The 18,944-nt window shown below is 42.3% G+C and overlaps 1 protein-coding gene and 1 long non-coding RNA gene across 4 annotated transcripts in view; one reads left to right on the forward strand and one right to left on the reverse strand.

The window, feature by feature from the left end:
• Window positions 1-147: 147 nt before the first annotated feature.
• LOC121087766 lies at window positions 148-17,901 on the forward strand. Its single transcript, XR_005827729.1, has 3 exons — window positions 148-405; window positions 15,727-16,618; window positions 17,303-17,901. It is a non-coding gene; the product is annotated as an uncharacterized LOC121087766 (long non-coding RNA).
• Window positions 17,902-18,290: 389 nt separating this feature from the next.
• Window positions 18,291-18,944, reverse strand: part of BZW2 (basic leucine zipper and W2 domains 2) — a 56,604-nt gene continuing 55,950 nt past the window's right edge. For all 3 annotated transcript variants that reach the window (XM_040593130.1, XM_040593133.1, XM_040593131.1), the window contains one exon: window positions 18,291-18,747. In XM_040593130.1, coding sequence (XP_040449064.1) covers window positions 18,719-18,747 — 29 coding nt within the window. In that variant the 3' untranslated portion in view covers window positions 18,291-18,718. The remainder of the gene's footprint in view (window positions 18,748-18,944) is intronic.

An 18,944-nucleotide genomic window follows, 5' to 3' on the forward strand; every position in this document is an offset into this window, starting at 1 on the left:
CACCCGTTATCTGCGAGCCCCGAGCGCCCGCTGCCCGGCCGCGGCGTTGTGGGGGCGGGGCCACCGCGCACCCCTTTCTCCTCCTCTACTGTTACGAAGGCCGCCGGGGCGGTGGAACGCGCCCTGCCCGCTGAGCGGGGCCTGGGCGTGGCCCTGGCCCTCGGGGCTGGCAGCGCCACCTGCCCCGCCGCTGAGGAGGCCCTGGCTGCGCGCCCCGCCCGCGGGGCTGGCTGGGGAGCGGGGAGCTGGCGGGGGCCGCGGCCGGGGCGGGCCGGGCACCTCCGGCCATTTTGTTGTTCAGGGAACGTGGGGGCCCGCCCCGCCCGCGGCCGCGCACACCTGTAGGCCGCGGCCCGGTGTGATCGGAAGGAAACGTCCAGGGATTTACCGTCCCAGGGCGTTGAGGTATTTGGAGTACTGTTAAAGTTTTGCCCCCTATTCATCTGTATATTTATTTCTCTTCTTAAAACTGCTGTTTAAAATTTTTATTAGCAGTCACGTTTCCACTGTGCCAGTTGTTACGTGTTTGCACCTGTGTATTTCCTTAGTTCGAGGGTTAAATATTTTTGCTTACAGGTAGTCAAACTCTTTCATCTATAGTAATGATTTCCTACTGGTCAGTACCAAGTTTTTGTTACTGTTTTTAACGGGCTTGAATGGTGTCCCAGTTGTCTAGTACCTTCTGAAATCCTGTCTCCGCAGTCGCCGTGGGCCAGGCCGTGCTGATGATGCTTTATAATAAATACAAAAAATCTGATCACTTCCAGCTACTTGAGTGTGTACATGTGTTGCAGGATTAGTGTCCAAGGTATTTTCATTTTTTTGCTGGGCTTCATAAAGAGACAAGGGGACATGTTCCTCCTTTGGGACATCTGTAAGCGTATGCAGCACCGCAGTTCTACTTTGTCACCGTTTGGAGCCAGAGGAGAAGGTGTGATGGTCAGTTCCTAGTAAGCAGCAGAAGCAGCATCTACTTTCTGATGAATTCATAACAGCTCTTAAAAGGAACTTGTCATCAAAACAATTGAGGAAGGAAATTCCAAAAGGGTTTTGGTTTATGTAATTTGGATGCCTTTTGTCTGGTAAGGGAAGGCACGCAGGCTAATAATCCTTGCCAGCAGTGAGACAGAAAGAGGCTGAGCAGCAGCAGGCTTCATCTTGCTTGGTTTGTCACTCAGATCTTTTTGCCTTTTTTTTTTAACATCTTCTTGTCATGCTTTTTGATGTTTTGCCAGACTTTTTTTCTCATACAGTAACAAAGTCTTGTCACTTTTTAACTGATGTGTGTCTACCTCTCAGCTGCTAGCCAGGCAGCACATTAAAATTCTGCAGTATTTGTGACCACAAATTAAATCTGAATGTTCAACAGCTGCTGAAGCTTTCAGTTTGTTTCTAAACTTGACAGACAGACTGTCCCTGCTGCTGCAGCTTTGTGAAGTGACAGGATGAGTGAAATATCTGTTGTAGGTTTTTTCCCCTTGCTAATTAAATTGTTGATGTGGCTAATTTGGCCTATTGGAAATGCAGATTTACTAACAGGAGCTACTGCCTTTACAGGGCCGTACTTCTGATCTTTTGGGCCCAGGTCTATATACTAGGCCCAGCCTAGTATAAAGTCGCTTGCTTCAGTGCAATTTTACCAGCTGCTTTTAATTCTATTGTAAAGACAGGTTTCAGAAATTGTTTGACGCCCACTCAATAGGAAGGAGTATCTTGAATACATACCCTTTCCTGAACACAAGAAGCCATCAGCATATCAAATGTTTTTGTTGGATTTTTGTTGCAAATGCTCACATCTAGAGTTACTGTGCCATTGTTCCTTTGGTTATAGTGCTGAATTATTCAGTATTATCATCCACTGCCGCCCTCAGATGATCTCTTTCATTATTAATTATTAAAAGGTGTACCTCCACTTTCTTAATTAACGCTGGTGTTTCTTACTAAGGGACCCAGCTCCTACAGCCCTTTGTGAGTGGGAAGTACCTATTAGGTAGGCATTTAACTATGTCTAATGCAACTTAGCTTGTACCCACTTCTGACCATAAACTCTGGGGCAAAGTTCAGCAGATATAAATAATTGGAGGCTTCAATTAAATAAATAGAGCTATGACAAATTAGTGTAGCTGGGATCTAGTACTTTTTGTCCTTCCTCCATTTCTGTTTCCAAGTTGTAGTACAAACTTGGAATAGTATGGTTTGCATTTAGAATACTACTTCTTGCTGTTACAGCAATTCGGCTGTGCCGACTACTGTAATTTGTGATAGTGGTCAGAAGTGTGTCTGTGCTCCTATTCCGCATCAGGCTGCTACATGCTAACTAACAAGAAGTTAGCTTGTATTCTGGCTAGAAATGGATCATTACAATTGTTAGTTATAAAAAGGCTCTCTTGCAGTTGGAGGAAAGCCCTTCTCTGAAGGGAAGACATAGATAGTGTTGGGTTTTGTTTGGTTTTTTTAAAGTTTATTTAAATAACTGGTCCAAGTGAAGATCCTAAATATTTATCTCCTCACTCTTTGTCTCTATAGGGGACAAATTCTGCACTCATATCTGTTATGTGAATCTAGAGCTGCTAGATGTAACCAAGAGCAGACTATGCCTTTTCCTTTTCTTCCCTCACGTTTTTTCAGATGCTTATTCTCCGCTTCCTTGCACAGTCTTTGTTCTCCTGCCTTTCTTTGATGCCTTTCAATGGCAATGCTGGCAACAGAAGCAGCTATGAACAGCGTGAATTAGTCGTTCTTTCATGGGAAACTGTGGTGGGGGGAGAGTCCACTGGGCACTTGTAATGCTGCTGACGTGCACTCAGAGATGGGACAAAAGTATGCGAGGAGAGAGGGGAGTGAACACAGTGGGGCTCAGTGCTGGCATGCTTCTTACTCACCAGAAGAGCTTGAAATTGAGCCATTTGGGTAGTTCACTCTTCATTTCCCTGTAAAGGTCACATCAGCTGGGTTGTTTTCAGAAGGTTTTCTGCATGGGGCCTTATGCTGAAACACTGAATGCAAGCAAATCTCTTCTGTTTCTGTAGGTTGTGATCCTACATTATTGTTGCTGGTTTATGTTATTTATTATGTGCCTGAAATCTAAAGGTCTGTGTCACTTCTGGGGCACAAATTTGAAATGTGAAGGCTCAAGTATATACAAAGTTCTTAAAGTATATACTGTTGTCTCACAATTGAGACCTTTTTCCTTACTCTGCTATCATGGAGCATCTAAAACATTGTAAGTGAAACACTCTTTGCAGAAGTTTATTTTCATTGCTTTATTTTTCCCAGGTTTAGAGTAAGCCATTCATGGCTCTCTATTTCATTTCGCTCTTTGTCTTGTAAAGTCATTTTTCTTCCCCTGTTGTTTGTATAAACTCTGTCATGCACATCAAAATCAGGGAGAGGAAAAACAAATTAAAAAAACGAGGTGTTTTCAGGAGCAGGAATGCCACATGCAATCTCTGTACTTGTAAATATTAATGTTAGGCTTTAGTTTGACTTTTTCTTCTTAAATATATAAGCAAAATACTTGTGATAGTAGGAAAAATAAGCATAAGTCTAAATTGTATGAAGTCTATCACAAGACAATCAGGCATGTTAAAACCAGGGCTAATGCCATTAGAATTTTAAACTTGGAATGCACCTTGCATAATTTTAGTTTCTGGCTACATTTGTTGTATTTCTGTTTGTTTTGTTGTTTTTAAAGTCTAGCATTAGTCGTTTTGCTTCCTTTAAGACACTATAGGAAAACCAGAAATGACAGTGTTAAAATCAGTAATTTTTTTACTTGTTGCTATGATGATGCAGCATCTAGGGAATTTGTAATTTTCCTTTTATATGTACAAAAGGGCCCCACAGGATGGTTTTTAAAGCATACTGCATCAGCTCTAAAAAACAAGCCAAGCATCTGCTGTCTAAATTGTTTTCAAAGTATTTATTACGTACAGTTGGCATTTGTAGGTGTTGGTGTTGAAGTGAATGGCATATATGCCCAAAGGGGAAGGGTTTCAGCTGGATTAACTTGGAGTAAATAAAGGGGCTTAGCCTACCATGGCAGTTGACCATTAAAGCATGTTCCTGCACTTGGGCCAGTAAGTGTGTCTGAAGTTTGATGATGGCTGTAGGATCTGTGTTTGGGTCAACAAAGTCTGTGAAGTAAAATGCTGTTTATGATCAGCTGTGTCTCTGCATGGGAAGTAGAGGCTCCAATGTCCAGACATTTATTGTGTCACAGAAAAGGGAAATCTGAGTCATCTCAGTCACATGAACTGCCTCAGTTACTCAGTCGTGTCAATTAGTCACCTTAGTTATCAGTAACGCAGCAGGTAGCATATATGGAGTCAATAAAACATACACTTAAAATGTTATCTGCAGTAACAATCGAGGGTTGGGGTTTTTTTAAGCTGAATTCAGTGCAAATGTCATGAAGATACACTCCAGTTGTTTACTGACTCATTTATTAATGAATTGGCTGTGCCATGGTGAATTTCTCTCCACTTCCTGGAACAAAACCAGTTCCCTGGCAGTGCTATTGTGCTTGTGCCATTCCACCCGCAATGTTAAAGAAGCCCTTTCTGGCACCAGGCGGTGAGGAACAGCATAGGCAGGTGTAGCTGTTGCACTGATCTTTGCTGTCTTACGGGCAGATGAGCAAGGTGCTGTGGTGGTGTTTCATGTTGATGATTATGATGAGCAAGACACAAGGGAGAGATGATTCTGGTGTACAGAATAAACTTGCCTGTGTTGTTTGGATCAGGCATACATTTCTGCAGAGGAGAATTTTTATTTATTTTTGGCATTTTTATTTAGTTAATTTTTAGCGAAGTGGAGCATTGTAGATTAAAAAGGGGAAATCAGAACAGGAAAATAGGCCATTTCAGTACAGTGGCTGGAGCAACCCACAACTAGGTCAGAAATTAGCTCCTCCAAAGGCAAACACACAACAAATGTTCAGTTTAATAAAGTTAACAAGTTGTTACGAATGACTGCTGAAGAAATAATGGTTTTTTCATTTGTGCTCTTGGAAAGACATATGCTGAATGTATTTTTTGATTAACTTTCTGACCAGAATCAAAATCACATAAAGTCCTTGCATTAAGCATGGAAATGTAAATCACTGTTAGAAAACTACCTAGAAGGGAAGCTCTTTTCAAGTAAAAGCAGCTATATGTAAGTGTGAAGCAGTTGTTCTGGATGGAGCAGCTGGATGTTCAGCCTTGCTTTTTAAGCCATTCTTTATGATTCCCACCCCATCTACCATGCAGTGGGTGAAAATACATTGCAGTGTAACAATAATGTTGACTTGTTAGTTCAGTTGATGCTCATGTCTTTTGAATCGTCTCATGAATAGTGCTTGCCAGACAAAAGATAGGTTTGGTGAAGTTTGTCCCTCTAACATTTATAGACAGGTGAGGGGAAAAATGATACCATTGAAGAACTAAAACAGGACCAGGCCACTGACTTTAAAGGGAAAGTGTATTTCAGAGGTCAGCCTTCGAAAAGTAGTGAAAGGGGCAAATACGCATTTTATAGATTCAGAAGCTAGTTCTTGGGATTTTCTGAAGATCTTATCTTAATTGTAAGAAACGCCTTTCAGCACATTTAAAATCCATTTTGATGGTGGTGGAGGATTACTTTAAGGAGAGTTTGTTGCATCTAATGTATTAAAGAAACAACTGGAGGCGGAAAATAGCAGTATAATGATATTTTGAATAACATGAAAGGCGTGACCCAAAGCCCTGTCCTTCTGTTTGAGACCAGGATTTGGGAATGTCCTGGAACTGGGCTGGTTTCAGTGAAGTCTGGAGAAGAAAAAGGCAAAATTCTAGATCCAGGTAGCGAAGTGGTATAATGCTTCCTGCAGACAAATCCTAACTTACTTGTGCTGTTGTGTATAAGGCATTTGCGTGTCTCTGGAGAGGTGGATAACTGCTGGGAAGGTGGCCTCTCTGAGACAGTGTGTATCATACTCTGTTCTCATGGGAAGTGTATCAATGCAGTGTGCTGGCACCTGATCCACTGTCACATCTGTTCTTCAGGTCTGATATAAACCCAGCAAACTTCAACAGTAAATACAAGTTAAGACAATAACTCTGTGATTAACAGGACATGTTAATGCCTGTGGACTAACAGTGGGGTGTAAGCAGTTTTCAAATTAATTGTAATTTTTATTGGTCTTAAGTCTGCTGCAGGTTCTCATTACCATTGCATCCCATAGATTTCCTCTTTATCAAGTTCAGGTGGAAACCATCACCACTTGGTTTTGTTTGAAGGAAAAATGGATACCATCTGCTGAAAGCCCTCCCAGGTGATTATTTGGGAGAGCTACAAGAAATCCTGAAGTAATCAGGCACCATATGCTAAGAAGCAGAAATCTGAAGTGTTTACAAGTATGTAGAATCACAGTAGAGGATGGTCTGAGCAAGACCTTGTATGGTGGGAGCAGAAGGGTGGGGAGAGATGCTGTGCATAACAAAGGAAGTTCCAGCACCAAGGTTCTGATGTAAGTTGTTTAGCTAAGTGCTCCTCACCAGGTCTGTCTGTTGACTGTGTTGCTGCTCACCCTGTGCATGTGAGCTGTGTGACAAGTTGTCATGCATGTCACAGAACCATGGAGAACACAGGTTGGAAGGGACCTCTGGAGATCATCTGATCCAACTTTCTGCTCAAAGTAGGGCTAACTCTGGAGCCACAGCAGTTTGCACAGGGAGACGTTCAGTCAAATTTTGAACATCTCTGAGGATGGAGGACCACAACCTGTTGGACAACTTGGTCCAGTGCTTGAGTACTCTTACAGTGAAAAACTTTTCTCTTATCAGAATTGATTGTGTTGCAACTTGTGGCTGTTGCCTTGTTCTTTTGCGGTGTCCCTCTGAGAACAGTTTGGCTCTGTCTTTAACTCCTTTTAGTGAGTGGGAGGCTGCAGTCAGGTCTGCCCCCAGCCTTCTTTTATCTAGGTTAAATAAACGCAGTTCCATCATCATTTCTATGTCATTTGTCCAGGAGCCAAAGCAGTCCTTTTTTCTATGTGATGTCATGAGCTGGTATTTTCCTTTGACTTCCTGCTAAATTGGGATAGATCACTTGAGAGAGAATAGACATGTTTGCTCCAAACCAGCAACCCCAGGTAAAAGAAATTCATAGGAAGAAGAGAAACACAAAATGCCAAATTCTGGTACATGTGCTGTTTCTTTCTGTGGTTTCAGTAAAGCACAGTCGGTATGTATGCTCACCCTGCTCTGTTGGCATGGCTTATCTGCAGTAAAGTTAGCTGCTGTGGCCTTCTGATGATGTGAGAATCTTTCAGAAATGGACAATTCATGAAGTATTTTCAAGTATCTTGATGTTTGCCTCGAGTGTCATCTCCATGACTGGGATGAAGTACAGGAAGGTCACAGGCCTGACAGAACAAAGCAGAAGATCCCTCAAAAGTACAGGGTTTATTCCAGACACTGGATAAATCTTGAACTGCAGAAGTAGCTAAGACAGTTCTTTTAAATTGTATGCTTGTTTTATTTGACATTCCTGTGCCTTGCGCTAACCAAATGCTGTAGGCCCCTCTGCATTTGGAGAGTAGAGTACATTTGGTATTTTTATTCAATAGTCAGGTTTTTTTTCACTGTGCTTTATCAGACCTGTTTAATATTATTTTACTGGGCTGGGTGATTTCTGGTTTTTTGTTTGCCTCTGAAGAATGTATTTCTGCGTGTTATAGGCTAGCACAGCAGCGAAAGATGGCTGGTGAGAGGTGGGTGAGTAAAATAATTGCACTTTCTCCAAATACCTTCTCCAAAACTGGAAGGAGTTTCTGTTTCTGATGCCTGTATCTTGGGGGAATATCTGGATTTCCAACATTGCCTTTTTATGGGGTGCAGTAAGAACCCTTGGGAATTCCATAATATCTCTGGGTTCCTGATATTTTAAGTGGCCTCCTGTGAGAACAGTCAGCATTAATTTCATCATGGAAACAAAATTCCATCTTAAATGTCATCCACAGCATGGTTCAGACCTTCCCATTGTTACAGGACTTTAGCTGGCAGGTTGTTGCTTTGCTATCACTCTCTCATTTATGTTTGTAAGAAGGCAATGCTTTTGTGCTTTTCCTCTAGTTTACTTCTAGGTTCCTGTCTATACTATTAAAGTTGTCCCGAATGGATTCTTTTTTTGATATGGGAAGAAGCTGTCCTTTTTCTTCCTTTCTGAGGATTAGTATTCTCAAGAAGACCACACTTCTGTGCCTTTTTCATGTTAATTCAGGGCTGCTTTGCAACATCAGCACCACCATGTGTTCCTCTTCAGTCAGTTGTCCGTATATCCGCTTACGTCTTTCAGACCTCTCCCATACCCTGTGGAAACCGTTTGGAGTTTAGGGTCATGAGAACGAGTTGCTTTAGGACTTCTTTAGTAGATATATTCATATAACTTCCATTTATCCCTGCTGATTATTCTTGCCTGCATCTGATTCTTGCATTTCATCTATCCTGTAGTTTAGTAATGTATGAAGTTGAGTTTGCACACAGGGCATGAACAAGTGGCTGTTTGCTTTGCTAGTCCTTGAAGGGAGGCTTGTATTATTCAGCTTTAAATAAATCATCCGGATGTGTACCTGTATCATTTGAGCTGCATTTTGCCCTGAGAATTCTTCAGTTAAAGGAGCACCTAAAAAGAGCTGCTGTTTCAGGAAAGTTTCTTTAAAAAAAACAGCCATTTCAGTTGCTTTAACAGCCACTAAATTATAACACAAATAGAATGACATAGATGCTACATAAATCGCTAAGCTATAACAAGCTGGTATAAAGATATTAAAACTCACCCACACAAACAAAACAAAGAAAACATGTAAAGGAAACTGTGAATGTGATTATGCACAGAATGCACATGAAAGCTGAAATAAAAGGAAAAAAACTCGAGATAAAGCAATCTCTGCACATCGGCAACAAGGACCAGGGTGTGACTGTGGGAGGAACAGCACATGAGAGAGCAGTACGTTCATGCTATTTGGTGCAGAAGTGGCGGCACATGACCTTGATTTGTGCAGTTATTCTAAATTATCTTTCTGTCTTGCTTTTTTTATCCAGTATTCGTCTCAGGACTTGTACTTCTCTGTCTCTGCAGTATTTCCTGGCACTGGCGTTTCCCCTGACAAGCTGCTGGCCTATTTGGGATCTCTGGAGACTGCATCCCCGTGAATCTGGCTGCTGTGATTATTTTAGCCCTCAACGCAGATTTCCCTGAGGAACAGAGGAAGTCTGCCAGCAGATGTGGTTCATGAGATTTGCTTACCCTGGGCCCAGCCAGGAGGCTGTGTGCCAGCTGGAGGGGCCACCAAGGGGGGTCCAAAGCAGAGGATTTGGTCCCTGCTCCATTCCTTGGGGAAGGAGGGGATCCCCCTTCCTTCCCTGAGGTGAGGGGCTGCAGCAGGTACTACTGCACAGTTGCTTTGGCAGCCAGCAGCACAGGAGGGCAGATGGCTCTGATGGTAGGTCCAGAAGTTGAGCTGAGTGTAACAAGATGTTTCCCCAGTCTTTCTGGAAACCTGGGCCAACCTGTAGGGGAGAGGTGATCTGCCTGGGAGCAGAAGGCATTTCCATGTTGGATTTCTTGAATTATGTGTGTTTTCTGAGGAGGAGGGGGGAGAATTCCGGATGTTCTCAGCTGGGTGTAGGATGAGGTACCCTTTGATTAGAAATCAGCCTTAATGGTTTCTTTTGGAACAGCTTTACAGGTTCAGAGGTTTCTGGGTTTATTAATGTTTTAAGCTCAAAGCAAAATGCAGAAGATGGATAGGAAGTCTGTCATAGCAAGAGGAAATATAACGTTGTTTCTGTTAACCTCAAAATCCAACTGTCTTGGTAAAACCACAGAATTTTTATTTTATTTTCAGAAGCTGGGAAAAGTGTGATCTTCCGGGTCTGTTCATACACTGCTTCCTTCTCCTGACACGAGAGAAATTTCTGGTTGTGGAAGTGTAGTCTCCAGGCTCTTTCAGAAGACTTCTTTGCATTGGTGTTATCCCAAGGGCCTGAATCATAGGGACAGAAAGGGACAGACTTGCTGCATGGATGGGCACCCAGCCACATGCCAAATACCTTTTTTTTCCCAGTTAGCGTAGTGCTGTCTGTGACCCTTGAGCGAGGAGGGGGAAGTCTGAATGTTCTAGATTTGAACTTCTTCAGGTATCAACACAGTAAGAGAGATTGTGATATCTTTTAACCTTTTCTTCCACTGACACGTCCTACTTATTCCACAAACTATAAACTATGTGCCTGCCCACTTCCCTTTAGAATATCCTTCAGTATCACAGATACCATCTGTTTTCTCTCAGGTGGTCTTATTGATAAAAGTCTAACTACATTGCAGAGCGGTTGTTCTCAGTTGGTTTTTCTTTTTTTTCAAGGCTGCTGCTTCTATTTTGGACCTGGAGAAGGACTGAGGTACTTGAAAGCTTATTGATTTTTCCCAGCTAGACTAGTGAGCCTAATAACATAGGTCTGCCTACAGACCTTATTTTGGTCATATCCTTGGATGCATCAACAATACTGTTTATTTCTTCTGGTGTAATTTATGGCTGTCAGTGTTATGCAAATAACCCAGCAATGACGTGTAACAATATGGAGAGAGTTATGTTGGCCTGTCTGCAATGTTCCTAAATTTCATCAGGGAAAAATAAACAGAAGAATCTCAAGCAACTGATGTACTGGACGAGACTTCAATGCAAATGCATCTTATTATTATGAAGTTGCCGTGATACAGCCATTTGTTCATTCTGGGTCAAATCTTTCCTTTTTTATTCCTGTGTGTTCCTAAATCAGAGAAATTTGGTGTTCATGGGTGTGTTAGTGGAGTTCCTGAGCAGTTCGCAGTTTCCCTGCAGTCCCGCAGGGTGACGGGTGCAGGACGGTACGGAAGCAGACACTTGAGTCTTGTAACACCATCAATAGAAGTGCTAGTGATGAGTGTAGGATGCAGTGGCAGTCATTAACGTTAAGCTGTTAAATGAGACACTTGGACTGAGGTAATTGAGTTTCTGGCAGCCAACAGCCGTGGGAGTGACAGATCCAAGTACCAGAATGTTGCCTGTCAGTTTGCAGCTGTGTCATATTGGCAGTTCCAGCATTGGGCTCTTTCCTCGTGCTGGCTGGGAGATGATGGAATGGTTTGGGTTGGAAGGGGCCTTAAAGATCATCTGGTTCCAGCCCCCTGGTGGTGGATATCGGCATGTACCGTCCAGCAGTACCTCTCCAGTGGGCAGGGAGCATGTCCTGTACGTCTGCAAAACAGCCACCTGTGTAGTCCTGCTTAGTGATGGCTGAGACCAACAAGTGCATTTCTCTCTTGCCTCCCTTGTGGGAGAGGCAGCAGGAAAGCAAGCACATACTCTTTGCTCTCCTCCTTGTCTGGATAACTTAGGATCTCAGTCAGACTAAGGACACTGTTCTCCCAGTATGGCCCTTGGTGCCCCAGGGCAGCAGGGAGCAGTGGTGAGGTGAGACTCCAACCTGCACAGCTCCTGCTGAAGCTCCCGAGGTCCTTTATAAGCTTGGGACTTCTTTCTTGTCTGAGAGTAATGTGGGTAAACTGGAAAGAAGAAACCCAGAAGGGGCCAAGCATCTGAAAACACTGCTAGCACGTGGGGTGATAGCAGCCTTCTGTGGGAAGGAACCGCGGCCACTGTCATGCTGGTAATTGGGTCCCTGCCTGGAAAAAATACCAAGTGAGCAGGTCACCCGGGACGCCAGCGCAGCAGCTCTGTGCCAAGGGCCACATGTAGGCTGCGCACACAGCCTGGGAGTGCTCGCCTGCCCAAGTCGCGTCTTTGCAGGTGTTGGCATAACTTCCCTTCCCTGGATTTGTTTCTGTTTACATGGATGTCTAAAGGCCCGCATGGCTGGTAAGGAGCAGGAATTAACTTTTCTTTAAATGTCATAGCACAAAACCAAAAGCCTGGTGAAGCTGAAGAAGCCAACTCTGAAGGTTTTCTTTTTCCTCCCTGCAAACTCAAAAGATGTGGCCTTTTTGGGAAAATATATACTTATGCAATTTGTCCTCATTTTGGTTCTTGATAACCAGCACAACTCAGCCAGCATTGAATGGATGGCTGCAATTAACCCATGTAATAGTATTTATGGCTCCTTTTGAGAAAGGACTGTTATTTCTTAGTCAGCGCATAAGCCTTATTTTAGGTAATCAGAAGCCCCATTTTTAAGTGCCAATGTGATTTTAAAGGTACTTCATGAACATGACAGAAACTCAAAGCAAAGCCTTTGAGATGCCAGAGGAGACCTGTTAAAATTACCAGGCAGTTTACCAGTGCCTCAGCAAGGGCATGTTTGAGAGCAGCAGGTTTTGTTGTTCTTCACTTCTGTGAAGTCTTCTTCAATTTGTGTTATTCAGACAAACTCAGCGAGGCTGAAGCATCACGTGCCCTACATCTGAACCCGTGGTTTTGAAAGCTCGCCTTTTGAGGAAGGGGTTCAAAACAGAAGCCAGAGTTCAGCAACCCCACCCCCTTACACCACTGAAAGTAAGGGATTGGGCTGCATTTTCTCATGCTCTTTGCTTCTCCTGAAGAGCTGATCTGTCGTTGCTTAAGTGCACAAGCTGTCTTGAAATAATAATATGCTGCTCAAATACAAGATGCCAAGAAGCCTGCTTCTTGCTGCTAATGCAATACCACAGTTGCTTGTCGGTGCCCTGCCCCAGGCACCACCGTCTGGGGGCTGTGGTGGGAGCTGGAGCCCCACAATGAGCTCCACCAGGGACCCAAAGCCTGAGTGCTACCTGCGGAGGGAGGAAGGGCCTCCATCCCTCTCAGGTTGGTGGATGGGTGTTTGAACAAAGTTCTGCATCTTAAACCATGAATTATGGCTGCATTGCAGGTCAACATTAAATGACCCCCCCACACACCCATTTATGAGACCTTGTTTAACACACCTTATGCCTCTAAATGGACTGGGGGGTGGGGGGGGTGGGGTGTGCTTTTAAACATTTGAGCAAATGTCTCCTTGTCACTTGAACCCTTGATTTGAGTGCCGAGTGATTATTTGAGAAGCGAAAGAGTTTCAGTGTTTTCAGCAAAAAAAAAAAAAAAAAAAATTCATACCTGCATGAGACTTAAGAAAACCCAAAACCTAGCTTTTGTGGAAATTACAGAAATTATGGAAGCTGGCTAATATGACCCTAGAGAGAGCAGGAAAACATGAGCTCCATTATTACAAAGGAGTGTGTGTAGCTTAAGGATGTGGTAATGAGCACTGGTGTGGGTAGTACTGAAAGCATATGTTGTAGCACTGTTTAGCATATTTTATGCTTTTCACGTTATACCACTATCCTGTGTTTATACTTAAGCTTGCTAACCCTTTTGGCCTGCTCTCAAGAGTTGGAAAACGATCATGCAAACTGCTCACTTGTTTCAGTTTTTCTGCCCAGCTCTGTTATATGCCAAGCAACAGGCATGAAGACTCAAAAGTCTTACCCAGGAGCTTGGCTAGGTAAGTCATAAGAGAACCCCCTACCTCATAGCTCTTAATGAAGAATTGGAGCCCTTCTGAAAGGTGTTTCTCAAGCCCAGAGAAGATGTGATAAGAGTAGCTGCTTCTCATGCATGGATGTGCCTCCACATGGCTCAGTTTGTGCTGGGCCATGACTAAGGTTTCAAGGCATTCCTACGTTACAAGTAAAGTTGTTAATAAATAGCATATCCTGAATTATGCTTAAAATACAAAAGAAGTGGTATTTTTAAGAGATTTTTTAATAGCCTTTGAATCTTCTAATTTGAAAAGCTGCAGAGGTAAAATAATGCATAGCTGAGAGGTATTAAAAAGTACCTAAAAGCTATTTTACCAGCTAGATGGTAAATTCTGTGTGTTTTCTTAAGGTAGTTGCCCAGCTGTTTCTTACAGCACAGGAAGGGAAAAGCTGAATCACTTGTTTGTCTGGTTGTCACCTCAGTTACTAGTGCAGAGTAGGGTAAATTCCAAGCAGCAGGTGACTGCATCCCGGCTGAACACATTATGTGTAAACAATGCTTCAAAATCCTGGTGTACTGAATTTTGTGAATGTTCTTATTGAAAACAAGCTTTTTTGAGTAAAGCCAACAATACTCTTAACAAAACAAAAATATATTCTAAAAGTTTTGAAGTTACAAGGTAATTTATTCACTTAGAAATAACAACTTTCATGGAATGAAACTGAATTGTAGTCAAAATATTCTGTGTTTAATCATCTTCCTTTAGTACTTCACACATGCTTTGCACTAGTGTGGTGACTTTCTCATGTACATACATTTTAAATAGTTTTCTTAAAAAATAATTTAACATTTATAAAATGGTCTTTGTATATTATTTAAAGATCTTTAATATTCAAATAAGGCATGAATAATGTCATATTAATTCTAAATATGTATTTTCAGCAATATTAGACATTTATAAATTTTATTTCTATTGAATATACTATATTAAGCATTTTAGTAAGTACATATTTTATTTATAATTTAAGAATAATGTTCAAAAATAGTTTTTCATTTTAAAATCCATTTTGACAATGGACAGGGCCTTAATCAGAAAGAAGGAATTACAGTAACTCGGGGTTCTGTGTGGAATGAAAATGTGTTTCAGTTCACCAGGATCATCTATGTCCTGGTACTTTTAAATACTAGAAGAGTAACTAGCCATTAATTTATGTAGCCAGCAGGTGAACTCAGTTGCAAGACATGTGGTTAGTTTGTTAGAAAACTACTGACATCTGTAAGACTGCACAAAGAGCTAAATTCCTTAATTTGCTGACTCATTGCTAGAATTACTGAGAGCCACTTTTGTGTAAAAAATCCTCATTGTGCGTGCACCGCCCCCCTCCCCGCCCTCGATCTCTCCCTCTCCAAGGTGTAGTCGCAGACTGGACCCTGGGACCCCGCAGAGGTCTCACCTAGTAGAAGCTGGTTTCTTTGAGTGGTAGGCGCCCTCCTTGCCCAGCCAGCCAGGAGCTGCCCCAGGGATGAGCTTGGGAGCTTTTCCACCACTCCTGTTAGGATGCGTCTGGCCACTGGGTTTGGGATGTGCTGACTAAGCAGATGAGAGGGATGCTGGTGTGGAAGGCCATTACATGTCCTGCGGGTAAATCTCTATTGCTCAAAACACGGTGAAGGTGCAAGCAGGGTTGCTGCTGAAAACACTGAAGTGCCAGCTTGATGATGGTTTGTGATCTGCAGGATTATTAACTGCTGTGGGGTAGGAGCCCCCTTTGTACAGAGCCTGACACAGACAAGCCTCCAACCCAGTCAGGCAGTTGAAGCCAGAAGAAACAGGAACTGTATCGACACCTTTCAGATTTCTACCCAGTGCTTTAACCAGGGAAACCATAGAACCTAACTCACTGTGGCATCCCAAGAAAGATGCTGTCCCTCTCTGGGAGGGAACCTGCATGCTAGGAGAATGTTTTAAAGCAATAGAAATGGCTCTCTTAGTTAAAACCTCAGCATGACTTCAGGAGGGAGAGGCCAGAAGGGAAAATCACCTTCAAATTCAATAATCCCCATGTTAAAAGTGCATCCCATTGCAATTTATTGTTGGGTAAGAGAGGTGTGTATAGTTCTGACACTTAGGTTCCACTGATGTTTCAAAATTAAATGCAATGTATTATATGAAGCATATTTTCTATGCAGTATCTTTTTATTTTTGTAAGACAATTTATTCTGTATTTGAAGAATATATTTAGTGTTGACTCTAACTTTTATTTCTTTAGCAGAGAAATGCTACTTCAAGGGCTGCGTTAAAGAAATGCTTTGGATTGGGGACATTTTTAACTGAAATGCAGACTTGGTGAAGGCTTCCAGGGAAGGGTGCTTTGCCTGAAGAGTCACCATCAAAAACCTCGCCCAGCTTCTAAACCACAGCATTCTTGAAAAGCCTAATCATGACACACATTTGTCCTGAAATTTGGTCTGATGCAAACAAGGTCTATCTGTATTCGTGCACCTACCTAGTTTGGTTAACAGCAGGTATGTGAAATGCTGGATGGAAATAGATGTGTGAAAATTCCCCATCTGAGCTGACCTCAGAGATTTAAGTAGAGAAAATTCCTGAAAACTAGATTAAGAAACAGTGCCTAAGCAAAATAACACATCATTTTGCTGGAGGAGGGAAAGCTGAGAGGGTTTCCCAGGAGCTAAACATCAGACACACGGAAGATAGCGGGTTCTGGGAGTTGTGTCACCGAAAATTAGACACCTACCATCAGTCCAGAGTGCAACTCCTCATCCTGCTCCACATCACAGGTTTCAGCATGGCCAGCAGCCCTGTCTTAAAAACACCCGTGTTTCTCCAACACAACATCTATAAATGGAGCCTGGGACAACTGCATCAGCAGTCGTAGAATCTCTCAAGTTGGAAGGGACCTATAAAGATCATTGAGTCCAACTTGATCAGTGCCTGGCTTGTAGGTACCTGAACTTCAGTGAAGTGGATCCTACTGAGCATGAATGCACCTGGCTTGAGGCCGCAGCCAGCATCCAAGACTTGCTGCCTTTTGCCACGAAGTGCCTCCTGCCAACGATGAGTTTTCTCTCCAGCAGATGGCCCAGCCAGCCCGCAGGAAGCCAGCCTTTACCTTGCCATCCCTGGCACTCCAGCTGCAGGTATGCTTATGGTATCCTCTGCACATTATTCTAAATGGGCACCTTTGAAATCGGTTTGAGTTTTAGGCTATACAGAGAAGTAGTTTTACATACACACAACTGAGTATTCATTGGTACCTCAGAAAACCACAATTTTGATTGTGAAATATTTTTAGCAATAATGACTCAATACTACCACTTCACAGCTGCAGAGTTTGTGAAGAGATGGTCCCCAGGTCAGTAGTGCCTGGCAAATTTATTTTCTGTCATAACAAAGACAAATGGAAAGTGTGCAGCTAATGCATCAGTTCTGTTTTTGAATATGATTCTTACTGTCTCCTCTAAGTTACTGGAAATATCCACATGACATATTTCCCCTTTCAAAGATCAATAAGTGTTACAAAATAAATGTTGTTCTAGATGGAAAGCTGGCATTCAACAGTGCTTGATTTCCACTTGGTCTTTGCTGTTTCTAGTAAAGCTAGATACATACTGAGACATTTACAACCATATGATCTGTGCTTTATATGACTTTTCCATAAAAAAAATCTGTACTATTTGTTAGCTTATTGGTTTCTAGTGACAAAATACACCACTTCATTAGTTAATTATACTCTTCCCCTGTAAGAATACAAGCCTGCCTTTTCTTAACCTTACTAATCCAATCACTCATATTTCATGTGGATTTAACTCTTATGTTTAAAGGGAAGGATGCAGAGTGTTTAAGTTACACCTTCTTAAAGAGAAGCTGAACTGGAGCAGTGCTATGTATCAGCAGACTGACTTGCAACCCTAGTCATTCTGGGCCACCAGCATGGTGAGGCACAGACAGCAGAGGGAGGACTGGGGCAGAAGACTACTTCTAAAGTAACTTGTGAGAAATAAAATTGCAGCAACTGTTACCCAATTCTCTGCTGTGTAAAAAAAAAAAGGTGCAAGTCAGACGATGCTGCTGCGCTGGACCTTTGCTGTTGCGTTCACATCCACAAGGCACAACACTGGATTCCAGGAACTCTGATCCCAAGTGCTGGCTGAGTCTTCCCGCAACATCAGACTTCTGGCTCTGGGCTTGGGTTTTGAGACTTACACGCAAGTACTAACCCGTGCATTGGCTCTATTTATGCAACATCCCTGTCAGGTCCCAGGCACTGGAATTTTAAGTGGCATCACATAAAGGCACAAGGTGAATATTCAAGAAAGTGTGATGGGTCCTGAGAAGTTTAAAGATTAGTTTTCTGTATTTCAGTCAAATATCTGACTGCAACATCATGGCAATGTAAATAAATTTCAGATTTCACATGTAATGACTTCTAGTCATGTGTTTCAAAGCTAATGTTCTAAAATGACGTGTTTTCTCTTGAACAATTTAGCCCTTGCCAATAACAAAGTATAGTTTGAGCTGAGACCGCACATTATGCTACTTATCACTTGCAAAATGGGGACTCCACAGATTTGCTCCTGTAAATTTTCTTTGAATTAATGGAATAAATCGATATTTGTTACGGAATCTGGCTTATGTCCAAAGTTATGTGGAAATACGGCAATAAAGATTAGACAGTGATCCCAATTAACTACATATGCTGATTTTTTGGGTAAGAAGTATGAAACCAATGTCTTGCTTAATTAATCTTGTGTAATTTTCACTTGAAGAATCGTAAAAACTTAAAAAGCATACACACTAACACCACAAAACTAAGATATAAAAGCCATTTATTCAAAAAAATGTGGTGGTGTCAAATCACATACACAAGCCAATATTGAGCTACAAACACAGACCAAACAGTTCTATAAACAGAAATTGGAGTGTTCATTTACCATAGTACCTGAAAAAGACTGTTAATAAAAAGGAGTCCATAAGTATTTCATTTCACTTTTTCTACATGGCTCCTTGCTGAATGTCTTTGCCTAAGTTAGTGTACAATGAGCCAGAGGTAGAGTCCCAAGTAAAGCATCTAATGCCTCAGGGCTCCATTAAAAACCTTTATTCTTCTAAACAAAAGGAAAGCCTAGCCTATAGTTTTCTGTATGACACTGAAGTAAAGCCTCTTTGCTTGAACAGTACGGCATTCCCAAGCGCATTTGGCATTAACCTAGATTGAGACTGTGCTTTGTTGAACTGTCTCAGTTCTCCTCCCCTTCAGACTCCGACTCTAGAAGAGAAGAAAGTAAAATGCTTCATGGAGGTTGCATAAGGACAGTGATGTGAGTAATTCTGTAAAAATAACAAGATATCCTTCGAAAATCCAAAATTTTCATCACACCTAGTACCTTCTAGGACAGGTTGGCAGATTAAACAGTCGACCAAAAAGAAACACACAGCTGCTTCTTCTACTCTGCTACCCTCCAC

This window comes from Falco naumanni, chromosome 4 (assembly GCF_017639655.2).
Source record: "Falco naumanni isolate bFalNau1 chromosome 4, bFalNau1.pat, whole genome shotgun sequence".
In the NCBI taxonomy this organism is placed as follows: domain Eukaryota; kingdom Metazoa; phylum Chordata; class Aves; order Falconiformes; family Falconidae; genus Falco; species Falco naumanni.